Here is a 19073-nt window from a genome sequence, read left to right on the forward strand (position 1 = left end):
GTATTGTAGTGTATTGTATTTCGTCGATAGTCGCGGTACCATTGTTTGATCAAATTGCATGTATTGAATTAGCCTTGAAAGTTTTCTGTTTCAGCCCCTCATTGTTTGTAAAATTTACTTTTTCAACCCTTTAGTTAAATACTTTCCGATTTGGTCCTTAAATCAATTTTCTTGACATTTTAACACCAAAAATCATTGAAGTTGATGTTTTTCAGCATATTTTTCAATGAAAACAGTTTAAGTCCCTGAAATTTCAGTTTTCTCGGTTATAACCCTTCTGTTTCGCAACTTTGACAATTTTGGCCCAAATTGTAAAATTTTTGCAACTTTGGTCCTTTTTAAATTTAAAAAGCATTTTAAACCTTTGAAAAGGACTTGGAACCCTTATAGTCCACTGTTTTACAGAAAAATACAGTTTTGGCCCTCCAAAACAGAAAATCTCGCATAATGGGCCTCATTGGGCCGAAAATGTCATTTTTAGCCCATTAAGCTTGAAATTTATGTTTTTAATCCTCTAAATGAGTATATTTCCAGAAATTGTTTTATTGAAACTGTTTTGGCACACCTCATCCATCAGAATTCGTGATATGTCAATTTGGGCCCTTAATTTTGTATTTTTCACATTTTAGGCCCAAAATTTGTGTTTTTAGCCCAAAGAAAATTGTTACTAAACCACTTAGCCATTTTTCTTGAAACACTTTGTATGTAGAAATATATTTGATGCTAAAATCATTTAACATAAGATATATCTCGGTTTTGAGGGGTTTTATGGCTAGATCCAACATTATAGCACACAAAAGCATACATGTAAGCATGGAAATCATACAAGGCATACAAAACACATATAGATCTACACTTTCACTTGTATTCCCCCCCCCCCCCCCCCCCCACAAAACTCATAAAAACAGAAAATAGGGGGTATGAAGCTCACCTTAGGGTGTGATTTCGGTTCTTGAAGAAAAGATGGAAGAAAACTTGGTGATTTTTGGCCTTAGCACCCTTTTCTTGAAGATCTCGAGTTTGAGATGGTTCTAGGATGCAATATCACGATTTTTGCATAGATTAGGAAAGGATTTTGATAACACAAAGGATTTAATTCATAGATCCAAGCATAACCTTACCTTGGATGAAGAGTTGGTGGAAATATCCTCTTGAAAGCTTCTTAAAATCTCGAAATTATGGGGAGGAAAGGAGAGAGTTTTCTTGAATGTTCTTTGAGAGAATTTGTGAAATATGTGTGTGTGTTTGAGATGTGGCCGAGAGTGAGAGAGATAGGAAGAAGAGATGACTTTTGAAGTGATATGCATGGAGATATGGACTAAGGTGCATGGATATCCAAGGGACAATAATGAGGTGGCAAACCAAGTCAACTCTCTTCCTTATCCTCTTGGATTTGGGCCTTGGGCCGAGAATGGTGGGGGAAAAGAAATTGTTTGGGCCTTAAATGCTTAAGCCCAATTTTCATGGTTACATTGAGTGGTTTTTGGTCCAAATAAATATAAAGGTGATTTTTATGGCTTGTTGGGGCCAATTTAGGTTACTTATGGTTCATAGTTATTAATTTATTTCATTCTAAGCCCAACATGGCCCAAAGTGTTGAAATAGATTAGTGTGGGTCCAATTAGAGCCCAATTAGGGTTCTAAGCCCATGATAGTCTAATTGGAAGCTTATTGGTCCATTTGGATCCAATAAGGGAGTCCTGGTCCAAAATGGACTTAAACAAGGACTTCTAGGGTTTCCAATTGTTTGATGACTATTTGTAGTACTTGTATAATGTATTTGATTGAAGTTTTTTTGAAGTCATAATCATAGGTGTCAATCATGTTCTTAGGTTTTTGATTCACATTAGCTTGAATGTATAGATTACATGACACAAAATTTCCAGTTGTGACATGAGTTTAGTGAACTTAGTATGGTGATGGTTAAATGATGATATTGTGAGATTGTTTGGTGATCTAGCGGATGTGAGGTGATAAAAGAGTTGATGGATCCAGGTGGGAGTAATCACTTAATACTATCGGTTAAAACCATGGAGTGAGTCAATGGTGAGGGAGAGAGTGTTGTAAGGTTGCGGGGAGCCGTAGCATTCACTCGTCAGTAAGAGAGTGTTGTAAGACTGCGGGGAGCTGTAGCATTCACTAGTCAGTGAGAGAGTGTTGCAAGGCTACGGGGAGCCGTAGACTTCACTAGTCAGTGTGTGACGTAGATGGGGTTCTTAGGCTTGGGTAGCCTTTCCATTTGAGTCCTTGGGAACCTGGTGGTTGTACCAGGGGCGAGACTGGGGTCTCAACGATGGTTGGGAACCGTTATATCTCGATTTAGGGAGGGTGTAGAGATATGAAAGGATTGGAGAGTAATGCACGCATAGATTCGTGAATCTCGGGTCATAAGTTGAGTATCAGGTTGCATACGAGTGGTTCTAATTTTTTTGGGGGAGTTGAGTTTGGCTCTATCTTTGTAAAGGATAGGCAGGTTGGGATTTTGGATTTTAAATGGGTTCCATTCTGAGTGGTTATGATTTCCAACTGATGTTTTAAACTTGGGTAGATCGGTTCGTTTTGCTTGAGAAGGACCACTACACGCATAGAATTAGCAAGCGGTAGAAGAAAGAGGTCGGAGATGAGGCGTGGCTGTAGATTGCTTGTAATATCCGCTTTGGGTAAAGCGAGCTTAGTGATTGCATGTACAGTGTGATTGGTTGAGATAGCTCGGTTGGATTGAACGGCTGTAGAGTCGTATTGCCATATGTGCTAGGGCAGCCTGGTCGGTCCAACTGTTGGGTCGGGAGTCAGTCCTACATTCGGATTTGGTGTTAAGCATTGGAAGGTAGTTGGGGCTTATATTAGTGGATATGAGTGGATAGTTCTGGTCGGGCATGGACGTTTAGTTATGGGTCGGAGTTGAATCGTCCCGGTTTTGGTATTGGAATGGTCTTTTCTGACAGAGGACCGACATAGAGTAGAGTTTCATTTTCTATGCGGATTGAAAGGTTAGTCTTTTAATGTCTGAGGATAAAGTATAGAGGTCCAATCCTCAGATGGTTATTGATAGTTGTATCGGTGGTTGGCCTACAGTGCGATGAGATCCTTCCGTTTCTTTGGGTTTCAGTTAGAGTCGACTAGTATGTTAGGTATAAGTGATTAGTAGTTGATTATGGTCAACGACTTGATTCCATCAATCGCATTGAGATATTCAGGGTTGGAAGTAATTTGTTGGGTCTGATATTCAATTAGGGGTTGTTATAGTGATGTTCTGCATGAGCGGTCTGTCGAGGAGACAGACCGATATAGATTCCAGGTTTCGGAGAGACGGAAGTGGTTCAACATTGGCAAAGGGTTTGTCCTTCTTCGGGTTGGAAGTTTATGATTGGTTTTGGTTGTCTTGGGGAGATTGTTGTATGTTCTAAGTTTTTTCGGTTGCGCTTCTAGGATTGTTTGATTCGTTCTATGTGTTGATAAGGAGCGATTTAGAGTGCGAAATCTAATTTAAGTGGGGGAGAATTGTAACATCCTGTTCCGGATAGTTTTGTGATTTAAGGCTCGTGGGCCGTAATTCGGGTATGAGAAGGTTTTTAGGCTTTAAGGGAGAAAGTCTAGCCCAACTTTGGATGTGGATAAGGTACCTTGTGTGATAAAAGAGTTCGGGTTGTGCTTTAGAGTCCAAGAGTATCGGAGAATGTATTGGCTCGATTTTTATGAATTTTGGGTTTTATTCGCAGAGTTTTGAGGCTATGATGAGTTGCTCGAAGCATAGGGCTTCTCGCCACTTTTCCATGGATATAAGGTTCGTTGGAAACGGACTCATAACGAAGAAGACATGATAGTTAGAAGTTTTTACAAGATTAGTCCTTATTGAAAAATAGGTGGCAATTGGGTACGTTGGGCGTACACTTGAGTACGCGCAACCTACTTATGCGCCTTTTATGATCGGGAATGCCAACTAGTACGTTGGGCGTACTAGGTCCAAACCATAATGTCTTGGAGTATCCCTATTTAAGGAACATGATGGCCTTATTTCCAGCCACCATTTCTAGTATCCAAGCCCTCTCAAACCCTAATCCCGTTTCTCTGGCTTGTGTGAGGGTTTGTGGCTCATTTAAGTGTTCTTATGGAGCTTGTGATGAATAAGGAGTCTTGAAGGAAGGAAAACTTATGCTTCTAGCTTGTGGATCTGAATTCTAATCTAGTTGGTGCATCCTCCAGAGGTATCAAGTTCGAAACTTGTTCATTGTTGTGATAGTTTTGGTTTTGGGTCCATTTCTAGGGTTTTATGTCCCAAGCTTGAAGCTTTATGAGTTTGATGAACTCCGGAGCATAATACGTGTCCTTTCATGAGTATTTGGTGGTCTAGATTCATAAAAATGAGAACTTGGTCATCTAAACCTCTCCATGCATGTGTTAAGATGAGTAAAGAGAGTCTTAATGGTCATTTTTGGAAGTTGGGTCCCATTAAGACATGCAAACTGATAAAGTCCCCAACTTTATTAATTAGGTACTTATAATGAAGTTTCCCCGAGGTGTGGATGCTTTGGGCTGAAGTGGTTAAGTCAAACATTGAGGTTTGTGGACGAGATCAATACACCCTGCATAAGGTACCGTACGACCCACGTTTCGAATTAAGTCCCCCGATCAGGACTGTGTGCACACTGACCGTACCAAGGGAGGTACGCCCCGCGTAATCTCACTGTGGGATTTTGGGCTAGATCTCTTTTTGGGCCTTAAGTGTTGGATCTTGGTTTGGGATTTCTGTATTAGAGATTTTTGGTTAGAGGATTATATATATGTATTGTACCCTTGTGTTAGGCTTGTCATTTTGGACTTAAGTTTAGGTTTGGGCCTTGGTGGGCCCATTTGGTATTAGACCTTGGTGGGCCTAATGGGATTGGGTTATTTGTAGGTAGGGTTAGTGGGCCATCTTTAGACTTAATGTGTGGGGGCTTGGTCTTAGATCCTAATTGGGTTAATTTTTGGTTTGGCTTAGTGTTAGAGGCCGGTGTGCAGCAACAACATTTATAAGATATGTTGATCATCCAAGGTGAGTCTTCTTACTATACTTACATGTGTGGTAATGCATGAGTGACCGAAGGGTCTTATTGTGTTATTGACCGGAGGGTCTTATTTATGTTGTTGATCGAAGGGTCTTATTTATATTATTGACCGGAGGGTCTTGTTTGTATTACTGGCCGGAGGGTCTTATCTGCTTTATGTGTTATTATGCATTCTGTCTTTGTGAATTATGTTGTTACATTATTCTGTATATATATTGAGCTATCACCGGAGGGTCCATACCGAGCCATGAGACCGGATGGCCTTTACTGAGACACATGACCGGAGGGTCCATATCGAGACATAGCTATTAAAGGTTTATTATTTGCGTATGTGGTATTTTGGAGAACTCACTAAGCTTCGTGCTTACAGTGTTTGTGTAAAATGTGTTTCAGGTACATCTCAAGATCACGGGAAAGCAGAGGCATGATTGTACACATCCGCCAGCTTATGGAGATTTGAGGATTTTGGGATATTCTAATATTGTTCTGATAATAACTTAAATAATATATGATGGTTTTAATTTATGAGTAATATTTTAAGAATTAAAATTGAAAAATTTTATCTTGAAATTTGAGGTGTTACAAGGATCCTTGTGACTAAAGAGTAAATACAACCTTTTTTGACCCAGGACTTTGGTAGGAGATCCACGCCAGGAATAATGTCGTGCCTCATAAAAAGTATTTCTCTTTCAAAGCTCCGTTATTATGTTTTGATTTTAGAATGAGTGGAGATTTGCTAGGTTTGAGCTTTAGCAAGAAACATAAATAATTATGACTTCACTCATCCTCCATATGACAGGCATGGCTTGGATATATGAGATGTTTGTGACTTCTAAAAACTCAGAAATAATTCCAATAAATGGGTATTTTAACCCTAAAGAAAATTGATATTTATGAAAGCAAATCCAAGAAGAAGAGACAACATCTTGTTAAATCGAAGCATCGAAAGGCCTAAAAATCATGTCTACATTAAAAACCTCATTGGATTTCAAGAGCCTAATATCCTCATTGTTAAATGAACAAGTCTCACTGTAAGTGAGGAGCTTTTGATCGATAAAGTTATCATCAAAATGGGAAATGATGCTAGCTCGAGAGCAAACCATCTTTTTACCCATGCATAAGAAATTGCAAAAGTTAAAAAGGATGAAAAAAAGGATACCTTAGGAACAGTTGATGAATATCGAAAAGAAACATCGGAGGGTAAAGAATAACTCGAACTAATTACCCTAATTTATCCTCATGACAGTGGAGAGAGAAGGTGATTTGACTGCATCATTATGATCCTGGAATTGATAAAATCTATCCGTTAGGGTTTAAATTTTGAAAACCTTATCTTTATTTACTTGAAATTATACCGTTGAATATTTAAAATTAACCTAAATATCCTACATGAATAATTTGGGGGCAATTGTTAGGGTCAAGATCGTTAACCCTATTCGAGATCCCAAATCTTCAAGAACTTTCAGGGTCCCTGACATATTTTAGGATCCTAACCATTATTATATTTATTTCCTAACATTTATAATTGATATGTTTCTAGTCTTTTTATCACATTTTCATAAATGACCAACATAAGACTCATTCTCAATGAAGAATCACTTCAACCAGTCTTAAGACCCGGGAATACCAAGTCAAACAACATGTGAATACTCATTCAAGAGGATCCCAGAAATATCGGACTTAATGTTGCTTAAGCTAGACTATAAATACACCAGTAATATGTACACTACACACACGGTCAGCTAATCTACGACATTTGTACTTACATTCATATTATTCTTCTGTACTCAACAGTTCATATCAATAAAAATAACAAGGTGTGTGATAATTATCACCTCACAAGGTTTTATGTCGGAGATCCTATTAAGAATTAAGGGCTTTCCTTGTAAACCACTTGTGTCACCTACTCTTGATTTGCTCACTTGTTTTGATTACAACATCACAACCTCTCTTATAATTTTGGGTGATTTACATTTGATTAATTTTTGACCAAAACACATACTATCATAGAGAGATATGAAAGTAAAAAAAATTATAAGTACGTTGCTATCATGGGTAAAAACTGAAGTATATTGTCTTTTAATAATGGACATGCTTCTATTTTGTAAATTCTTCAAGTATTGCAACAAATGAAAGAAATGTTAAAGCTCTTTATAGGAGAGGTAGGCATATAAAAGTTTAGGGAAACTTGAAGTGAGTAATTTTTCAAAGAAAAATTTATACGCTTTAATGTTACTTAAGTTGTTGGTATATATGTATTAATCTGATCCTTGCGAGAAATTTTAACTTGTTTTTGTCCCTAAGGTCTAAGGTTTCTTTTTGTAACGTCCATTGTTGATCCCTAATCGGTGGAAAAAAATTATTTTACTTGTATACAAAATGCTTGTATTGAGCTTTCTAGGGCCTATTTTTCACTCAGACATACTAATCTCAAAGATCATTTATGCTTTTTGAATAATTGTTTACAGTTTATAGGAAGAAATTGAAAATAGTGGATTTTCAATGAAGTTCATAACTATTTATTGCATTTATCCCTATATAAGTTCTCCTCCATTCGCGAAGCGCGAGAAGCCCTCTAGTTTAATTTAATAAGTTAAAATGTCAAATCAACTTGCTATTTTTTTGTTGGATTTGGGTTGGTTGTTTTTGTTGAATCTAGCTTGGAAGAATCAAACCCATAATATAAATAGAGCCTTTATTTATTCATCAGTTAGGCTTTTTGTAACTATAAACTCATATTTAGAGAGAGTATTATCGAGTGCTCTTTATTTTCGAGAGATCGATTATATAAATTGTTCCTTATCAATTTCACTATAAAAATTATCAATCATTTAAAACCAATTCTTATCATTGATTCACATTTTTTTGTAATTATGCATTTTCATTTTATTTTATGTTTTTACAAACATACTCATCTACAATATATATATATATATATATATATATATATATATATATATATATATATATATATATATATAAAGCAAAACTCTTCGTGCTAAAAACACAACTTGTTTCCTCAAGCATGGAACTACAACACTCTGTTTGCAAGTCTCAATTTGTTAAGTCGTTATTAGTGTAGGTTTATGGTATATAAAAGAATACAATATCATTACAAAAAAAAACTAAAAACGCACAACATGTCGAATGGTATGTGTTGTGAAAACATAAAACTTGGATTTTACATGCAAAACATGTAGAAAGTGCATAATCAACAAGAACGATGTAACGTTTAAGCATAATTGTTTAGATAAATGTCGAGTAGAACAAAACTCTACAGTACTCATTCAAACTAATCTATTCTCTAAAACAATTAAGACTATACAAAATGGGAGATCTCAACTCTACAATGAATATGACTTTACTATTTATAAAGGAGCTACAACTTATAAGTCACAATGCTTAAATTTACACACATGTCATACAAATGTGAAACCTTCAAGTTATATTCTCATTAAGAGCCTTGCACCCCCAAAATGTGCTTTAACCGTTGTTGATTGTGAAATGTATCGAATAAGAAAGATTAAGGATCACTTACTTGCATAACTGTCATTTACTTATTCTGTCAAAAGATTACGTTTATCTTAGAATGTTGTTCATATAGAAATTGACTTAATACAAACAAAAATGACCATGGGAACTATTTGTCTCCCAGTAACGACTCATAGTTAATCATCATGTCAAATAAAAGAAAAAAAAAGTATATCAAGACCAAAGATATAGCGGCTGTTTGTTTGTTTATTTTATTATTATTATTTTTGTGTGCAGATCTGCACAATCATTTTTGTCTGCGTCGCACAGACATATGTCATCGTAGAGTGTTTGTTTTTTGGAAGCATATAGATTAAAAAACGTCTGTGCGACGTCTTTCTGGCGTAGATATGATCACTGTTTTCAAAGGTCTTCACGCCTCATTTTAACTAAAACAAAAACAAACGTCGCTTATCTTTTTTTTCCTTTCTCCGCCGCCTATCTCTTTTGCTGAAAATGCATTTTTTTTTGTTTATGACATGAAATTAAGTTTGAAAAAACAATTTATTTCAGTACCTGCAAACATTAAAAAACAAACAGACTTCTTATTGCAGACTGCAAACATTTGATCCACCTCTTCTATTGCAGAGATTTGGATATATGGTATGCAGACTGCAAACATAAAAATGACCGTGGGCACCATTTGTCTCCCGGTAGCGACTCATGGTTAGTCATCATGTTAAAAAAAAAGTATGTCAAGACCAAAGATATAGCGGTTGTTTGTTTGTTTGTTTTTGTTTTTTGTTGTTTTTTTTTGTGCTGATATGCACAACCATTTTTGTCTGCGTCGCACAGATATATGCCATCGTAGAGTGTTTGTTTTTTGGAAACATACAGATCAAAAAACGTCTGCGCGAGGTCTTCTTGGCGCAGATATGACCACTGTCTTCACGCCTCATTTTAACCAAAACAAAAACAAACGTCGTCTATCTTTTTTTTCCTTTCTCCGCCGCCTATCTCTTTTGCTGAAAATGCATTTTTTTTTGTTTATGACATGAAATTAACTTTGAAAAAACAATTTAGTTCATTACCTGCAGACATTAAAATACAAACAGACTTCTTATTGCAGACTGCAAACATTTGATCCACCTCTTCTATTACAGAGATTTACAGATATGATCTGCAGACTGTAAACATCTTAGCTTTAAAAAAACAAACAACATGGTAATCTTTTTAATGTTAAAAGAAAAAAAAATGCTAATTTAGGTTTTTTTTTTTTAAAAAAGACATAAAGAAAGTTTTGAGTTTCCATTTGTTAGGAGATAAAATTATCGAAGGGCATTTTGGTCCGTGAAGGGCAAATCCCATACAATGATGGGAGAAATAGCAAGACTCGCATTGAAATCGTCTGAGATTCAATCATCCAAAACTCGAAAAGAAAGGAACACAAGCAAATCTACCAGAATCTCAAATGATGGGGTTTGCAATGGGATGTTCTTTTCCTTTACACTCCTCAACTTATCACTCTCTTTTCCCTTCTTTTTCATCTTCTTCACAGCCCCTTTTCCTCTACTCTTGCCAAAGAAAACCACATGATTTCAGTAAGAGAAGAAAAATTCATGCTTGTATGCAACAACATGACCCCAACAAAGACGATTTCTGCCAGAGAAGAGCGATTCTTTTCATGGGTGTTTCTGTTCTTCCGTTCTTGAATTTAAAAGCAAGAGCTGTTGAAAATTCCGCTCCGGATGAATCGGGTATGCTTGATTTCCAGTCCCCTTTTCAAAATTGAACACATTTGTTCTTCTCCTCTAATCTACTTGCGAAATGTATCTAGGGTTTTACATTTATTAGCTTGATTTGGGATAATTTGGTGATTTGGTAAAATGGGGGTCTTGAATCTTGACCCTGTAGTGGTACGTGAAATGAATAATAGTAGCGTTGTGATTTCCTTTGATAATAATGAAGTAATTGTTCTTATTTACCCTAAAAAAAATCCCGAAATTCCAACTTCAGCTATAACGTTTATATCTTTGATGGGGTTATACATGGGTTGAAAACTGGCATTGTAGCTTATTTGTTGAATCAAGAAGTGTAATGAAAGTTAACATAATCAAGAATTTGATGGCTTTCCCACAAAGATAAAGAATAAGAGAGAAATAAATAAAACAAAAGCTAAATGGTTTGGTTAATGAAAAATTAAATTGCAATCGACTAATTCTTTTCTTGATTATGATATTTCAGAAGATTCTGCAAGGGCACAAGAACGAAATCAAATAGCTGAGGTCCAATACTATGCTAGTTTAATGTTGAAATTTAAACAAACATACATACATCATCTCGTTAAAATTATGTCCTTAACTTCTTTTAAGTTATAATGTTTGAAGCACTTTTAAATGATTTCCTTTCTTGCCCCTTAGGTACCAACTAATGGAGATTCATCACCAAATCCCTTTATTACTCTTTCGAGTGGACTTGGAATAGTTGCTTCAGGTGTTCTTGGTGCCTTTTATGCATTGGCTCAGAAGGAAAAGTCAGCCAACATGATGACTATAGAATCTGTAAGCCTTCAATTCTCATGTTATTTATGATCTTGAACACTTTTACGCAATGAGACTTCCAAAAAGAACATTTTATGGACGTTAATCTTTTAAAATAAACTTGTAATGTATTTAAAGTGAATGAGAACGTTTTCTTATATGTTATGAGAAATACCCATGAGAAAATGTTCATTTTATTAGGGTTTTGTGTAAGACTTCATCTTCATGCAACAAAAGTAAACCCATTTATAGCAGTGAGATTTGCTTTGCATACGGATGACATTTCTATATTTGGGTATTTGTTATTCAAATGTCACTCAGAAAAACTGTTTCTTTGACCTCAAATGTCAAAATAAACTTACATTTTTCGAATGGGGAAGCTATATTATATATCTAACAAAGCCTTATAATCACACAGATGACAGCTAAACTGGTGGAAAAGGAAGCTGCACTTGTTTCAATGCAGAAAAACTTTGAGTCAAAACTACAGAACGAAAAGGAAGAAAAAAACGAACAAAGTAGAAAATCGAATCAAGAGAAGCAATCTTTAATGAGCCAATTAAGTTCAGCAAATAGCACTATAAAGGGGTTAGGACAAGAGCTTCAAAAAGAGAAGAAGGTCATCCAAGATCTCAATAACCAGATCGAAGGTCTTAATGCTGACCTCAAAAAAGCTTTTGATGATAAAGAAGACCTCAAAATGCAGGTGAAAGATAAGCTTTTCTCCATTCAAGTCCTTCAAGAACGGATAAATTTGCTTACATCTGAAATCAAAGATAAAGAAGACAGTCTTGCAAATTTAAGCTCAACCCTTGAAGCCAAAGAATCTGAGTTCAAGAAACTGAATTCTGTGTATGAAGAAACATGTGCTGAATTGGGTGGTTCAAATTCGGAAATCGAAAGGCTAAAACAAGAAATCGTTAAACTTGAGAAAGAATTAGAATTGAAGAGTTTGAATATTGATGATCTGAATGCAGAAATTCGATCTTTATGTGATGCAAAAAACGTTATTAGTGAAGAACTGGAGTCTGTTAGGAAGGAGTACGGTGATTTGAAGCTCTTTTCAGAACAGAAATCAGCTTCTGATGCTAAGCTTTTGAAGGAAAGGGAAAAGAAACTCGAAGAGCTTAAAGAACAGCTCGAGTCTTCTTTGACCAATGTAGAAAAAAACGAAGAATTAATCAGCGTTTTGACGAATGAAAGGGATGATTTGAAAAAACGATTGAATCTGGAAGAGGGTAAAGTCGAAAATCTTGAAGAGGAGCTTCGTGTGGTTCAGAGGACGTTAGGCGACACAAGAAACGAGGCTGCTGAGCTGGCGGGACGTCTAGAAATCTCCGAGAATACATGTAAGGAGCTTGAAGGAGAGGTTTCGAGGGTTCAAATCGAGTATTCTGAAGCTAAACAAGGATTACATGGTAACATCGATAAGCTGAAACAAACTGTTGAAATGTTGGCTGAAGAACTCGCCGGAAGTAAAGACGTTTTGGAAAGAACGAAGGAGGAATTGAAGAGGGTGTCTGGTGAACTTCTAGAAGCATCTGAAACTCGCGATGATTTGAGGGAAGAACTGGTGGAGACGTATAAGAAACTTGAAATTGTGAGCAACGAGGTTAAAGAAGAAAGGAAGACGATCGGTGATTTGACTAAAAAAGTCAACACTCTAGAAACTGAGATTTTGAAAATTAGGGATTCAAAAAAATCGGTGGAAATGGATTTGGAAGAAGCGACGAGAGCACTTGATGAGATGAATAAGAACACGGTGATTCTATCGAGGGAATTGGAGATCTCAAAGGGTAAGATTTCTGAGCTTGAAGACGAGAAGGAAGTTTTGTATAATTCCATTAATGAACAGAAACATGCGATTAAAGAAGCTCGAGAAAACATGGAAGATGCTCATGGAATGATTGTGAAATTGGGAAAGGAACGGGAGAGTTTGGAGAAGAAAGGAAGCAAACTTGAGAAGGAAATGGCGGCTGCTAAGGGTGAGATTTTGCGATTGAGAAGTGAAATGAATTCTGGAGAAAAGGGGAATAAGAATAGAAGTGAAGGAAATGCAGAAAAGGGGAATAAGAGTGGAAGTGACGATGAAGGTGCAGGAGTTGTGAAGAAAGGTGGGAGGAGGAAGAAGGTCGTATCACAACAGAAAGAATCTTGAAGGGGGTTTGGTATTGCTTAAAAGTTGAGGGGAGGTATCTGTAATATTTGATTCTTGGAGGGTAAATCATAGTAGAGGTAGCATTTGTAATTTTCAAAACAATTGTCATTAAAAATAAAACATTCAAAAAATAAAAATTGTTGCAGTTTACCAACATAACCTGATTGGTTCATGGTTTATAATTAAGTTCCAAATATATGTTTTTTAATGAGGCTATATTATACAAAAATATTTGGAAACTTTTTATACAAGTTATTTTGAAAAAGTTGCAACCCAACCAAAACAACAGTAGATTGATAGAGGTTGGTTCTACTTGAGTAATAAGGAAAAAAAAAAAAAAGTAAGAAAAAGATATTTCTCGACCACAGTGGGAGTCGAACCCACGACCTTTTGATCCGAAGTCAAACGCGCTAATCCACTGCGCTATGCGGTCTTTGTGTCTATACTAGAAATAAAATTAGTTTTCAAGTGTCAATCTAGTGCATGATTAATGTTTTTTATCGACACATTCGTCTTTCTAATGACTAATCCACGTGATTCATGTGAAAGCCGTCTCCAATAGACAAATCTCTTCCTTTTGAGAAGCAGGCATGACTCATGACCCATGCTTAATTTTTTTAATAGTTAACTAAACATAGATGAAGGTAATAACTAAATCACTATAATGTATAATTTATACATGTACAAGTAGTCTAAATATAAGTTTTAAACACACCTTCAAACAACAAAGTTAATTTTTGAAAGTTTTTGTATATTTCATTAAGAGCAAATTCAATAAAAATATAAAAATTGAATTTATAACACACTTGATGCTTCACCATTGTGAGATACTATAACATTAAAAAACACTAAAAAATTCTTACCAAAAAAACTGCGTCCTAACAATATTTCTCAGGTCACGATCATCAACAACTTTTTCACTCAATGTATATGTTTATTGTGTAAAGAGGGTAGAATATGTCTCATGTATGATAATCAAATTTGTTTGTCTAGCCTGCATTAGATATTGTACCGTTATAGCATACATTATAATATCTTACTGTAAAACAGTTTTATAGGACTTGAAAGTGATAATTAAGTGAAGGAATTTGTAGTGTAAACTGGAACTAATGTGTGCTTATAATAAGATAATGCATGTTATTCGTAAAAGTATGTTGCTTGCCCTTATATGTAATGTAAGATGTTTCGATTGTTGTTGATGGTAAAGATACATTATCGTATCCCAACTTGGAATAAAGTATTGTGATGTATTAAGTATGTTAAGATTCTATATTAAATAATATGGGTAAGATGATGTTTATGAAGTATATTCCTAAGTAGATAATGTTTGAAAGAGACTTCATGTAACGACCAAAATTTTCTTAATTAATATTCTAGGGATTATCAAAGTTTTCTAACAAATGCGGAATTTTATAACTGTAACATCCTGAATCTCGGGTATAAATTTTAAAGCTTTTATATTCATAATTATAGATCTACTCGACAAGTTGGCTGCCCCAACTCGTCGTGTAGAAATTGATAAAGTCGCATGGATTCTAGAACCTACTCGACGAGTTGGAGGACCCAACTCAACGAGTTGAAGCTGAACATGAAAACCCTAATTTTTAGAGTTTGCACCCTATTTAAAGGATCTTAAGTCCTCCCTCCAGTCTCCTTACCACCTTTCACGTCCAGAAACAAACCCTAATCGAGCTAACCTCCTATTTTGAGTGTGTGTTTGGTGCATTTCTTTAAGAGACTTGAAGATTGAGAAGATTGGAATGAGAAGGAGCTTGTAGATTCAGCATCTACTTCGTTTTGGCATTCATTTGAAGGTAAAAAATTATTACCTTGATCATTTTCTTGTTGGATCTCTTCATTCAAGAGTCTAGGGTCATTTCTAGCTTATTCTTAAGGCATTTCTGGGATTGAGCACGTTTTAAAGCGAGGAGTTCAAATTTGGACTCTTCTAGCCCCTCATTGACATAAAGACTCAAGTTGTGGCCTTTCTTCATGCCCTAAACCTCTTCCTAAGGCTAGTTTTAGGTGTTTTAGCCTCTTAAGGCCTTGCATGCATGTAAAGTTAGCAACTTTACGTGGTAACTACACCTAGGGGGCTAGATCCACAGTTTGGTGCCTTGGTTTTGCTTAAAAGCGACTGATTAATGGAAAAAAGGTTGAAGGAACTCGACAAGTTGCATAGCCAACTTGAAGAGTTGGAAAGGGTTTACACACCTTCTGGATTCTGAGTGAACCCGACGAGTGGGTGAGATGACTCGGCGAGTTAGTTAGGGTTTTATCGATCATCTGGACACTGCATGGACTCGACGAGATGTTGGGTAACTCGGCGAGTTGACTCAAGTTTTCACGGTTTCTGAGTTCTGAGGAACTCGACGAGTTGGGTCAACATGGACTGTTGACCTTGACCGTTGACTTTGACTTTGACCAAGGGTTGACCAAGTTTGACTTTCGAGAGTTAGAGTTTGATCTTCTTGAGTCAGCACAAATTGTGAGGTGAGTTCTTCTCACTATATCAAGAGGGTCGAAGTCACCAATGTCGGCCCTTCTTTTGGATTGTTATCCTGGTTATCGCAAGATGATATGCTTAGTGACCTGTTAGGTTGATATCCTGGTATATAGGATGATGCTATGTTTAGTGACCTATTAGGTCGGTATCCTAGTATATAAGATGATGTTATGATTAGTGATCTGTTAGATCGGTTTGACTATTTATACATGCTAGCAATTGTTATCTATGTGTTGATTGTATGCTTGGGGTGGGTTGAGTGCTTTGTGTTGTAGGCCAACATACCCAAGGCGGTTCGGATAGACTGCAGGCCCAATGGGGGATACCAGTCGGTCCGAAGGCCTGGAGAACGGTCCAGACAGGCTGAAGGCCCGGTAGGGCGGACCAGACATGTTGAAGGTTCTGAGAGAGGGACAGACAGACTAAAGGTCCGGTGAGGGAGGTCCAGTCATACTGTAGACTCTATATGCATGTTGTTTGTTATGATATGGTTATGGTTTGTATGGCGTTGGTATTTTGGGGGATCTCACTAAGCTTCAGACTTACATGTTTGGATTTTGTTTCAGGTACTTCGGATGATCGCGGGAAGGCGAAGGCTTGATCGTGCACCTCCTCGCATTTTATGATTTTGATTTCTGTGATACTCTGATATGAAACTATTTTGAAAGCAATTTGTAATAAATAACGGTTTTTGAATGCTTGAAAAAGTTTTAAATTTTCATGAATTTCATGGATGTTTCAAGTTGGTATCGGAGCCTTAATTTGAGTGAATTGGAGGAACACTCGTGTGAATCTAGTCTCAAACTAAGGAAAAAAATTTCAAAATTATTTTCAAATGGTTTTCAAAATACGAAAGGAGGATGCAAAGTGTACGATCAGTCGGAGCCAGTAAGTAGACCCCAAAATACCTTACGGATATTTGATATTGTGATATCTTAGAACAACATGTTAGTGATAGGCTAGGGATCTTCAGGAATTGCATAATAGAATTGTCTGATTATATGATGCCTGATAGCCTAGGGTTTTCCTTATATGAAATTGACATCATTACTGTAGTTGCTTAGTGTATGCATCATAGCTGTACATAATTAAGATCATAAAGTCTGAGAATGTTTGGATTGGCCTTATTTCCTGTTCTTGTTTGATGAAGGGCTTAGGGTAGGATCAAATATTCGAATGTCTATAAGGTCCAGCGTTATGTATGGCTAGCATACACGAGTGTTGCAGGGTTGGTGGAAGTTTCATGGGTTAGTTGTTAGGGATCAGTCGACCAATTATGAGATATTAGCCTTCCTCTAGGAGTGAGGATTGAGCGCTCACCATGCTTAAGTATATTGTTAGGGCGTTGTGATGATACTTGAGACAAATATGGGTAGGTGTTGAAGGTAGTATGCGCCCGTACTACTGAAATCACAGGACCCATACATGTAGCAAGGAAGTCACAACCCCTAGGGCTTTGTTGGGAGTTGGTTTCCCGATTATTATATGGAATGTCTGATATCTTCCTGGTATATTTTCGGCATGGAATGTCTGATATCTTCATGTACACCTCTTATTATTGATAATAATTAAATTTTTATGTACAATTTAGTACGTTAATCTAATATATACAAAAAATAAATTTCAATAATATTTCTTGTCTATATAAATATCAGGTTTTGACAAAACTGCAAAATTTTTCCCTATGGTATTCAAAAAATCATGGATAGGGTCCAAAAAGTTTCCAAGTTGCATAAAAGGTCTAAAATCAAAATTTTCCATGGTTTTGGTCCTAAAAGAGTTGAAAAGACAATTTGCCCTTTTCATTTATTTTCTTTATTTTTTAATACATCATTAATTGAATAAAAAAACAAGTCCACCCCATATTTCTCTCTCTTTTTATCTATCTCTCTATCTCTCTGTATCTCATCTTCTTCTTTCTCTACATGCAAATCCGACGACCTCCATATATGTTCTTTGACCAAAAAATTCTTAGTAAAGCTTCGTTCATTTCATTCCCTTTCATCTCCGTGAATCACCACATAAATCAGGAGATTTCATTTCTCCATAGTAATCGCTCTTTGACTAGATTTTTGACCATTTACATGAAGCATCTCTTTGAAATCGTTCTGCATCTGAATACTATCTGTTCTCAATAAAATCTGACGAAATTATCCAAAAAAATCATTAAACAAAAATCCACTATGCACCTGTTTTTCCCTAGCCTTACGTCGAAATTCACTCTTCATTGTTTCCTATTGAAATCAATTGTAGATGTGGTGTTGGTTGTGATATGGCAGCTTGAAGACGAACGTAAATTGATATGACTCACATCTGCACCTATCATCTGATTCTGAATCAATATTCCCTATCTTTCTTATTGCAATCGATTGCAGGTGGTGGTGTTGCCTGTGCGATCTAGATTTCATCTTCGGCTCTGATAAGCAATGGTGGATGATTGCGACAAACCATGGTGGATTTCATCTCCGGCTCTAGTGAGACAGGAACGAAGGTGATATCTGCATGTGGAAGTGCTTAACAAAGAGAACGAGAAGGGATGGAGATAACAATGACGATGATGGGATTTATGTGCTTCTTTCTTCCTCTTGTTCATCGATGAAAGATGAGAGGAAGTAAGTTATTTTGATGGTGGCCAGTTATAATCAAAGATACAATGATGGGTATGGAGAAGAGGATGAATAGTCGTGTTGCTAAATGCAAAAGAGAAAGGAGAGAGAGTCAAAGTGAGGAATATATATATATATATATATATATATATATATATATATATATATATATATATATATATATATATATATAGAGAGAGAGAGAGAGAGAGATAAGGGGAAGGTACGGTTGGGGTTGCATAATTCTTTTTTTTTAATTGGAAAGGTATTAATATAGATTTAAAAAAAGAAAAAAGAAATGTAAAGGGTAAAATAGTATTTTCAAGTTGTTCAAGGACCAAAACCACGAAAAATAATTGGGTTTTGACCTTCAATGGAAGTTGAAAACTTTTTAGATCCTATGCATATTAGAATATGGATAATGACTTAAAAGGATAATATACTTTTCAATTTGTACACATTTGGTCACGGAGTTTTTTTCTCCATACTTTCCCTTTTAACTTGTTAAACTGTACACATTCAATCCTTATGACCGACTACTCCAGGTAAGCAGGAAAAAATGACTTATTATGGTAATATATTTATCATTTTGTAGACATTTACTCCTTAATATATTTTTTTTTTGCTTGAAAATAATTCATTGTTGTTTTTGTACACATTTATTACTTAAAACCTTTTCTTTAGGCTTTTTCACGACATCCTATGTGAGACAATCATTAAAGAGGTGTTCGGGGTTGTTGATGT

General features: G+C 36.0%; 1 protein-coding gene and 1 non-coding gene across 2 annotated transcripts; one reads left to right on the plus strand and one right to left on the minus strand.

Annotated features, from left to right (window-relative positions):
* The first annotated feature begins 9906 nt into the window (after positions 1-9906).
* On the plus strand, positions 9907-13376 carry MFP1 (MAR binding filament-like protein 1). Its single transcript, XM_079040556.1, has 4 exons — positions 9907-10276; positions 10764-10804; positions 10940-11080; positions 11478-13376. The coding sequence occupies exons 1-4, from the start codon at positions 9991-9993 to the stop codon at positions 13215-13217; spliced, it is 2208 nt and encodes a 735-aa protein (XP_078896682.1). The 5' UTR covers positions 9907-9990; the 3' UTR covers positions 13218-13376.
* Positions 13377-13576: 200 nt separating this feature from the next.
* Positions 13577-13650, minus strand: TRNAR-UCG (transfer RNA arginine (anticodon UCG)). The gene has a single exon. It is a non-coding gene; the product is annotated as a tRNA-Arg (tRNA).
* Between the last annotated feature and the right edge of the window lie 5423 nt (positions 13651-19073).

The sequence above is a fragment of the Lactuca serriola genome, chromosome 4 (genome assembly GCF_051521515.1).
Source record: "Lactuca serriola cultivar US96UC23 chromosome 4, Lser_US96UC23_V15, whole genome shotgun sequence".
Classification (NCBI taxonomy): domain Eukaryota; kingdom Viridiplantae; phylum Streptophyta; class Magnoliopsida; order Asterales; family Asteraceae; genus Lactuca; species Lactuca serriola.

What these genes read in the sequence shown, in the direction of transcription:
- MFP1 (XM_079040556.1), top strand. Translation starts at nt 9,991, where the DNA reads ATGATGGGGTTTGCAATGGGATGTTCTTTTCCTTTACACTCCTCAACT. An exon ending in TTCCGCTCCGGATGAATCGG is followed by an intron (nt 10,277 to 10,763) that starts GTATGCTTGATT and finishes ATGATATTTCAG; the next exon opens with AAGATTCTGCAAGGGCACAA. An exon ending in AACGAAATCAAATAGCTGAG is followed by an intron (nt 10,805 to 10,939) that starts GTCCAATACTAT and finishes CTTGCCCCTTAG; the next exon opens with GTACCAACTAATGGAGATTC.